At 33.6% G+C, this 10,388-nt stretch overlaps 1 protein-coding gene across 1 annotated transcript; it reads left to right on the plus strand.

Annotated features, from left to right (window-relative positions):
* The first annotated feature begins 2,642 nt into the window (after positions 1-2,642).
* Positions 2,643-5,347, plus strand: LOC107872964 (pentatricopeptide repeat-containing protein At1g02060, chloroplastic). The gene has a single exon (XM_016719650.2). The coding sequence runs from the start codon at positions 2,672-2,674 to the stop codon at positions 4,856-4,858; it is 2,187 nt and encodes a 728-aa protein (XP_016575136.2). The 5' UTR covers positions 2,643-2,671; the 3' UTR covers positions 4,859-5,347.
* The last annotated feature ends 5,041 nt before the right edge of the window (positions 5,348-10,388 follow it).

Raw genomic sequence — 10,388 nt, forward strand, 5'->3', positions numbered from 1 at the left:
AGGAGAGAGTGGTTGATTTGGATTGAAGAGGGTATGGGTTGGGTTGATTTGTCTTTTTGAAAAAATTAAAAAGTTTTGAAAATATTAATCAAGTCCACAATTAACTTGATCAAGTTTCTTAATAATATTTGACCCTATCTGTTAGTCAATATCACCAATCCTTCACACCTATTATGCCACCAACATGGATTATAGTGCTGCTTCATCCTTAATTAGAGGTCGAGTGCTGACCCTGAATATGGTGACCCTTAATTTAAATACTTTCAATTATGGTTTTGCTCCTTTTGGGCATCGAATAGACTTAATAGTTTGAGTTTATTTCAGAGAAGGAAATAATAGTTTGAGTTTATTTCGGAGAAGGAAACAATAATCAAAAGGACTCTTCAAATAACTATTAAAATCACAAGTTAATGTCTTACTTTTTTTCCCCTTTATTTGGATGAATTCAAAGGATGATCAAGAGTCAATAAAAGTGGATTAGTTTAACGTTATATAAGTTTTACTATTTATATAGATTATATGTGAATACTCCGAACATATTAATAAGTTCTTAATTACTTCTTTTTTTTTATTTTTCTTTGAATTTATATTTTGCAACTATATATGTGCATTGTTGTTTTGATTTTACAAAGTGAACTTATTTATGAGAACTATTTAAAAATTGCCAATTGTGATTGTTTGATATTTATTCAATTTTATATTTTTTAATTATTGAATCTATCACTTTCAAATAGAGCAAATTAAGTTTAACTTTAATTTCAAAATAAATCTTGAAATCAAAAAATTATTTATATAAAATTCAATAGCGAGAAGTGCAGATTGAGGGATAAATTAAATATTCAAAATTTAACTATTATTTAACAACTTAGAGCCCGTTTGGTATGTGATGAGATAGATGATCATATCTTATGAGATATTCCATAAAATTAGTTATTGATAAACTTTAAAATCAATTACAATTTGAGTTTCATTTACTTTCCATCAACCTATTTATATAATTTTGTTGAAAACTTTATTTAGAAAAAAGTGAAGCATTGTATTAAATACTATAACAGGTGAAAGGTCATAATTTTTTTATTTCCTTATATAATCAATTGTTATGAAATGAAAATATTAACTATTATTTTTATATTATTTTGGTGCCCTCGATTTCATATAGAACAAATAGCCATTTGATTATTTCATAATATTTAAGTTCTACAATCAAAATATTATATATACATTCAAGCCATTTATAAATAAAAAATAAAGTTTCGCCTCTCATGCAATCTTGAATTCCCCCGTTTACGCACATTAAAAATAATCTCATTCTTCTTTAGTTTGTCAATATTTTAGACGTTTATATTCACGTATGCTAAAATTACACACAAAAAAATATACTTTTGCAGTTGGCCATTTAAATTAACATAATGTTGCATATATTGTAATTCAATTGTATCATTATATACTTTATTATTTTATACATAATTTTTTATATTGAGGTAACCAGTGGCGAAACTAAGATTTTCATTGAAAGGGTTTAAAAGTAAACATATGGAATAGTCAAAGAGGGGTCAACATCTTCTATATATACATAAAAATATTTTTGACCGTATAAAAATAGTATAATTTTTCATCGAATAGGATTCGAATGAACCCCTGATTACAAGGTGCATCCGCCACTCGAGTTAACATACACTTGACTAGTTATTATTATGTATGTGTATATATATTTAAGGACGTCTATAATTAGTAGTCATCATTTAAATTTGGGAGAATACTTATAAAAATACCCGAAGTTTGATTGAATTACCAGTTGAACATATTGAATTTTGTGGGGGTCCTATTACCCCTAGAATTTTTTTTTCGTATTTTAATGACATATATCTGCTACTTGGCCCATTGCGTGTTAGTCACGCACATTGAGCGCGTGAAGGCATCAAAAAACGTTAAAAACTTTTTTTGCTAAACAGCCCCTAAATTTTCTAATTATTTAAAGTTTTTTTTTCATTCTTTCTCTTCTCTCTTTCCTTTCTTCAACAATGGTTGCTCTATTGTTAATTGAAATTGAATTCTTGAAGATTCCATTTCAGTTTCCATTTTTGAAGATTAATGGAAGATTCCATTCAATTGAAAATGAAATTTGGCGTAATTGCAACTTGAAACTTGAAACTTGGAATTGAAATCTTCATTCCATTGAGTTGGCGTAATTGAAGCTTGAAATTTGAAACTCAATTAAAGATTTCATTGAGTTGGTATAATTGAAACTAAGTATGAAGAAACTTTCTTCATAATTGAATTTGAAAACTTTTGGGATGATAAGAATGGACTTGAAATTTAAAATTGACTCAATAAATCATTTGAAATTTGATTTGTAGGAGAAATTTGAGTTGTGGAATCATTAATATGATTGTAATGATGAAAAAATGTTGAAAACTGATAAAACGAAGAAGAAACAGTGCGTGTACCACACTTTCTAAGGAAAAAACTGAATATAACATTTTGAGGGATTAACTCCACTTTTAAAATATCCGGGGGGAATTAGTTTTACTTAAAAAAATATAAGGGAATAATAGAACCTCCTAAAGTTCAATATGCTTCACGAAAAATTTGATTAAAGTTTAGTTATTTTAGCATGTATTATCCTTTAAATTTCTGCCAATTCAAAAAATGTGTCAAATGGACTAGCAGGATGGCAATGGTTCCTTTTTCTTCAGTAAAAACCAACTCCACCATCTTCACATTCAGAGCACCTCATTTTCAATACCTCTGTGTATCCACTCTTGCTCACATTTTCTCCCAGCAAAAAACTACCAAACCCAAAAATGGCAAACACCTCATTAACCCCAAACCAAAATCACCTTCTTCCAAATCCAAGAAAGCTGCAAACATGGCGTATATCATCAACACAAACCCATGGTCATCTATTCTTGAATCTTCTCTTTCCTCCCTCACTCAACCTTCCCTTTCTCACACCACTGTCCTTCACACACTCCGCTTCATCAACACACCTTCCAAAGCCCTTCACTTCTTCAACTGGACCCAAAAAATGAGGTTTCCACACACCCATCAATCGTATTTACTCATGCTGCAACTCCTCGCCAATGCCCGTAGCTTAAATTCAGCAAGAAACTTCCTCTTATCTATACCCAAAAGGTCTAATGGTACTGTACCACTTCAAGATAACTACTTTAACATCTTGATTCGAAGTTTTGGTAGTGCTGGGCTTTTTCAAGAATCATTGAAGGTGTTTAAACTGATGAAGTCACTTGGAGTTTCACCCTCTGTCATTACGTTCAATAGTTTGTTTTCGATCTTGCTTAAGAGGGGTCGAACCGGTATGGTCTACCAACTGTTTGATGAAATGCTTAAGACATTTGGTGCTAAGCCTGATGTGTATACTTTTAACATTTTGATCAGAGGATTTTGTATGAACTCTATGGTTGATCAAGGGTTTAGGTTTTTTAAGGAGATGGAGAAGCATGAATGTGATCCGGATGTGATTACATACAATACCATTATTGACGGTTTGTGTAGGGCGGGGAAAGTGAAGATTGCACATAATGTGTTAAAGGGTATGGTCAAGAGAGGTCATCAGTTGAGTCCTAATGTTGTAAGCTTTACTACTTTGGTTAGAGGGTATTGTGAGAAGCAAGAGGTTGAACAAGCTCTTGATGTTGTTGAGGAAATGATATATTGTGGTCTAAAACCGACAAGTATTACTTATAATACTCTTATACAAGGTCTGTGTGTGGCTAAAAGATTTGACAGAATAAAAGACATCTTGGAGGGGACTGTAGGAGGCGGAGGACTTATTCCAGATACATGTACTTTCAATACGTTGATTACCTATCACTGCAACGTGGGAAATATGGATGAAGCAATAAAAGTTTTTGAGAACATGTCAAAGTTAAAGGTGAAGCCTGATTCAGCAACGTATAGCGTCTTAATACGGAGCTTTAGTCGAAAAGGATACTTTGAGAGGGCAGAGAAATTATTTGATGACGTAATGAAGAAGGAGGTATTGCTTTGTGGTGATGGCTGTACTCCTCTTGTTGCAGCATACAATCCCATGTTTGAGTATTTGTGCAAGATTGGCAAGACGAAAAAGGCTGAGAAAGTATTCAGGCAGCTAATGAGAAGAGGAACTCAGGATCCTTTTGCTTATGAACTCCTGATCACGGGGCATTGCAAAGAAGGCACATTTAATGATGCACATGAACTCTTAGTTTTGATGTTGAGGAGAGATTATGTACCTAATAGTGTAATTTACGAGTCCCTAATTGAAGGTTTGCTTCAAAAGAATGAGCCTAAAGTTGCTTACGATACTCTAGAGAAGATGTTGAAAAGCTCCCATCTTCCGAGGTCTTCGACTTTCCATCAAATCCTTACGGAACTTATCAAGAGCAAGTGCGCAAGTGAATGTGCTTCCTTGGTGAAACTAATGTTAGATAACAAAGTTAGACAAAGCATTAGTCTTTCAACTGATACTGTGAGGATACTCTTCCTAGCAGGTTTAAAGGAAAGAGCTTTCGAGATTGTTAGTTGCCTTTATGAAAATGAATACATGGTAAATATGGAAGGTTTGGTTGTTTTCCTTTGCCAGTGTAGAAAGTTATTGGAGGCACACAAATTGTTCCTGTTTAGCTTAAGTAAGGGTCATATTCTGAATGTAGATACATGCACTACTCTTTTATCTGCTCTCTGCAAAGCACGTAGAGCTTCAGAAGCATTTGAGATTTACTATGAGTTGCTCGATAAAGGAGTCCAACAACCTTTAGAATGCATACAAGAGTTACGGCTTGTTCTTGAAACTGAAGGAAGAAGTAAGGAAGCTGAATTTGTTAAGAAGAGAATCCTAAGCCAATCAGTCCGATAGATTGGATCAAATCAAACTTGTGCATCTGAAGGAGATCGATATCTGTTGTGTATAGCATGCAAGAGTTCTACTTTTCGCATTTTGTTCTGAAAAGTAAAGGTTTGCATATGGTGTTGGTACTTCCCTTACATGGCAATTCTGTCTGGGACTGAATGCCTCTGGAATGTGAGGGATTAAGAGTGCTATCTGGTTCAGGATTATGGACAAGTCTGATTCGGATAGCCATTGATGACCGGAAACTTAACAGTCCTGAGGTCGCTGGTTCACCCAAATTTGCTGCTTAATAATTTTGAGAAAAATATGGTGCAAGTGCATGCATAGGGGATGGGTTCTACACTTGATTACAACAGTGTTGGACATCATAAACAGTCAAAAAAACTCCATATTTGCAATATTCCATGCATTGTAGTTTCTGGACATTATAACACTACATATTGTGCATTGTAGTTTTTGGATATTACAACACAATTTTGAAATTTGTCATTTTTGTACGTCAGTTTGCTTTGATATCGCCATTCAACTTGTATTTATTTTTAAAAGTAAAAATCTTTTTTGTAGATATTATTACATGAAGTTCAAACAAAGATGGTTTTCAAAGTGGACTCAAAATTGAATATATGTGTACTTCTCCCTGATTAAGATTCAAACGTTTGAATCTAAATGATTAAGATGTTATCTTCAGATCTGAAATCTGAATGATTAAAATTATTTGTTTTTCAATATCTGAATATGCAAAATTTAGTTATTTGCATATATAAAAAAAAATAATTCAAATAAAATATAATTATATATTAGAAAAATATTTGATTTAATACAATAAAAATTATCATTTGATTGAAAAAAATATTTATATTTGTTAGTGATAATGGAGATGGTTTGTAGTGGTGGTGGTGGTAATGATTAATGTTAGCGATTAATAATGTTGGTGGTGATAGTTGTAATGATAGAGATGTTTGGTATTGTAGTGATCGTTATGATGGTGGCGATTGATAGTGGTGGTGGTAGATGTGAAGTTGGTTTGTTAAGAATTCGTGCCCTAATGATTATCTTATTTTCGCCTAACTGTTGCCTATCGATGAAACGGGTTGCCTGACGTGTTCCAAGGAAGCAGTAAACCAGAAAACAAAGAATACAACAATTTTTACGTGAAAAGTACCCGGCTCAAAAGGTGTAAAAAACCACAACCTGCACCTTTACAGGATTTAACCCCAACTTCACTAAATAACCCTGAGCCTCAACAACGACTTATTACAAAACTCTTGTAACCAACAAATAGGAATTATAAACTCTAATTTCTTTAACTCAACGACTACGAATTATAAACTTTAATTTCTAACTACACACACATCTCCCAAGATATGTATTCCAAAAGTCTCTGAGTTTTTCCCAACTTGAAGACTAGCTCCTAGTTCAGTTTATAACACACTGAAACTAATATTACATCAATAGTTCAAACACAATGAACAACTCTAAAAATCAATGCTAAAACTCTTAGCTGGATTCTATACTTAGGATCAGATTCTTCAATGTGTTTCTTCAGTGATTGAGTAGTACTTCGTGAAGTCAATCTGTCGATTGTGCTTTTCTGCTTTGTAAGTGCATAGTTTATTCTGACTGATGCATCTTCTTTTTAAGCACAACTCTTCAAAGATTCATTCTTTATTTCAAATCCCCCCTTCAATCATAACTCTCATTGCATAGAGTTCTACTTCAAGTGAGACTCCTTCTTCAATTCTAACTCTTGTTTCCTTAGTGTTGTAGTCAAACTCCAACTCTTCAAAGAGTCCTTCAAATTGTACGCTTTGCATAGACTTCTTCAATTTTCACAATCTTTCTCCTTCTACACATAGGACTCTTAAGGATATGCTCAGAACTGAAACTCCCTCTTCACATAGGACTCTTTTTTCAACTCAACTTGTTTTTCCTTATCATCAAGTGTTTGAATCAAATTCAACTTGTTCTATTCCCTACGTGATCAGTAAGTTGAAGTTTTCAGTTGCACTGAATTAACTCATTCTGATTTTTAATTATTTATACCGTAGACTGCACTCTTGAACTTGTCGGATCAGTGGAACACATATATCAACTTGTTTCATTCATATTGTCATTCATCAAAACTTCAAGGTTCTAACAAATTCTCCCTTTTTGATGATGACAAACCTCTTGTCTTTGTGCATTCAAATATCTTCACCTGTAGGCACTAAAGTATAAAACACTAGAATGAAACAAGTTAGTCAATGAGTTATAAACATTGCACAACCCTCTTATCTTCCCCCTTTTGGCATCATCGAAAACCATTTCAATGCAATAATATACTAGCCAAAGTGATTTGTTATGCTATTCATGGTCACTGGGGCTATCACCAAAACAATCAGACAAAGACTTTAGCCAATATAGTAATGTATTAAAAAGAGCAAAAATATGAGTCAATTTAGCAAAGATAACCATTCCATTTAACTGCCAGAGCATGTTCCACATTTAACCTAAGCTAGTACTGAACAAAGCAAAATAAATGAGCATTACTAAAAAAAGTATGGTATAAAAGTGGGACATGGCTAAGGATACGAATAGTGAGGAGCTGATAAGGAAGGTGGAACAGGTGTTATCAACTGTGTCAATTGACGAATGAATTCAACATTTTCATCCCTTTCTTAATCAAAGTCAAGTTTCAAAGTCATGATTCTAGCCCGAATGACCACTTATTCCGCTTCATGACTATCAGATGCAGCTTCTAGTTCAGAATTTATCTAAGCTAATCATTTTTCTTATTTTTTTTTTACAATGAGTGTTAATGTTCCTTATTGAACCCGGTAGAGCAGCATGATAAACATCCATTGTTATTTGAAAAGTCAAACCTAAACTTAGACTGAGAAATCCTAAAAGATCTGAGCCAATTAGAAACTAAAAGAGAGAGCATGTTCCTTTTCATTCTTCAGAAACATATGTTACATGTGATTAATGATCAAGCTTGGCAAATCCATGGAACAAAATTGATATTTTGGTTGAGAGAGAGGAAGGAATTTTTGGTGTAGGATTAACTCATTTGTGCACAATCATTTAGAGAGAGTCAAAGAAAATTTGGTCAACCAATTCGTCAGCATCATAGGACAAGGGGGGATGGAGTGTGAGGAATGGAACAAGTATGCTCAACTATTTCAACATAGACAACCTATGTTTATGTCAGTGTAGAGCATACCTGATAAGAAGAACTTTGTGGTCACAATTGCTTGCTTGTACCTATTTTTTGCACAATCTAATACAAAATTAGGCTAGAAGAGTCAAAAATTTAGAATTGGGACACACAACTAAATGTGCAAGACTGAATCGAATAACATTTTAGCTAATAAGATTTAAAATAAAAATGGTTATCCTAGTCAATCATTGAGGAGAGTTCATGCAATTTTAATCATCCCCAAATCTAACCTATTCCTTTCAAAATGCTCTCTACTTAGTGCCTTTGGTGCTTCTTAAGTCATTTAAGTAACCCACATAGTCAACATTTTTATAACCCTCAAGAGTGAAATTACTTTCATTTGAATACCATAGTCTCAAGCCATTGATTCCCATGAGATATCTCAAGATTCTTGTGACAACACCAATTCTTTTGAATTACCAACAAAATTATCATCAGCTTGTGTTGGTGTTATTAATGCATCAATTTCTTGATTTGTTGTTCCCCCTATCAATATGCCCTCAGTCTGTACAACAGTAGAACCGAGTGGTACAACATATTCCTATGCATGCTCATCAGTTTTATTGTCATTCTCTCTTTTTTTGCCATCTCCAAAAGATCCATTCCCCCTTTAAATGTGGTGAGTGAAAGAAACTTTATTTGCTTCCAGTCTTATACCTTGAGCAAGTTTTATCCATGTACAAATTTTGCTTGCCTCCTTTCACTCTCACCTGCAAAAAAAATTAGGGGTTAACTTTAGGCACCCAGACAAGCTTGGGTCCTTTCTTATGAGAAAAAGGATGTATGAGGTTCCTTATAGCCCATCGAGGCAACAAGTTATGTGACCTATTTCTCTGACCAGATTTGACCTTCTTGTTAGCTTGTGCTAACATGGGATCAGATTTTTTTGCTAGGCTTATGCTTCTTGATTTGCTTTTTGCTACAACTGGACATTTAGTGGTTGGATGCCCCTGGTTACCACAAATATAACACAGATCTTTAATAGCATTAGAATTTTTATAAAATCCCAACTCAACCTTTTCATTGTGAGTTCTTTGACCTAACTTATGAACAATTCTTGAAGAATGTGTCCATCTGTTAGCTCTTTCAAGATCAAGTTTCAATTTAAAAATTTCTTGACTCAATTGACAAACCTTTTTTTTTCCACAAAAGTATTCATGTTTAATCTTAGTCAATTTTGACTCAATTTTTTCTTGTTCCTCACTTTTGACCTTTTTTTTCTTTTCAGAAAGAGTCAGTTTCAAGACTTCAAATTTGAGGTCAGGTTTGATGAATCAAGTCTGCTAACCTGTTCCTTAAGAGTGCAGTTTTCCTTTTCAACAGTGTTTTTACAAGTTTCTAGATCAATAAAATCAAACTTGAGACTTGCAAGATTGTTGAATAACTCATTCCTATCAGAAGTTAATTCTTGGAAATCATCAATTAGAGCACTCATTAAGGAAATAAGTTTTGTTTTAGAAAACAAATGCAACTTTTCTTTAAGTTCAAGTATACTTACCTCAGAAGCATCATCTTCTCCCTCCAAGTCTGAATATCCAAGAGCTAAGAGTGCTGTTTTATCAACTTCATCATTATCTGAGTCAGATTCCCAAGCTGCTACCATTACATATTCTTCCCTCTTTTTGTTTTTTTCTTTCAATTCCTTTTCAGCCCTTTTCATTCTCCATTTTATTTTCCAGACAGGATAATCCCTGATCTGATGATCAGTCTTACCACACTTGTAGCATCCATTTGGATTGTCATTGGACCATTTCTTACTACCTGTTTCCTTCTTCTTTTTGAAGAATTTGCTAAAGTTCTTAGCTATAAAGGCAACTTGTTTTTCATCAAGTTCAATTTCTTCATCACTGTCAGATGTCTTCAGATCTAAGGTATCCTCAGGGTCTACTAGCTCTTTAGTTCCATCAATTTCCATTTCGTAAGTTCTCAGATTCCCTACTAGTTATCTAGTGTCATACCTGTTAGATCCTTATTTGCCTCTCTAATAGCAGTCACTTTAACATTCTATTTTTATTTTGGTAGCCCCCTAAACACCTTTTCAACTTACTCTTCAACAGTGATGACTTTTCCCAAAGAAGTCAACTCATTCGTTAAGGCAGTAAGCCTTGTCATCATTTCATCCAGGGGTTCATTCTCCTTCATTTTAAAAGCTTCATATTCAATAAAAAGAAGAACAATCCTGAATTTTCTTACCTGAGAGGTACCCACATGTGCATTGACCAGTGCATCCCAAATTTGCTTAGCAGTGGTATAGTTTGACATTCTATTGTATTCAGCCGATCCTAATCCACAGACTAAGATGTTTTTACCCTTAGCATTTTTCTTTAATGCCACTAA

This window comes from Capsicum annuum, chromosome 1 (assembly GCF_002878395.1).
Source record: "Capsicum annuum cultivar UCD-10X-F1 chromosome 1, UCD10Xv1.1, whole genome shotgun sequence".
In the NCBI taxonomy this organism is placed as follows: Eukaryota; Viridiplantae; Streptophyta; class Magnoliopsida; order Solanales; family Solanaceae; genus Capsicum; species Capsicum annuum.

Excerpts from the sequence above, each read along its gene's own strand:
- LOC107872964 (XM_016719650.2), top strand. The coding sequence starts at position 2,672 with ATGGCAATGGTTCCTTTTTCTTCAGTAAAAACCAACTCCACCATCTTC.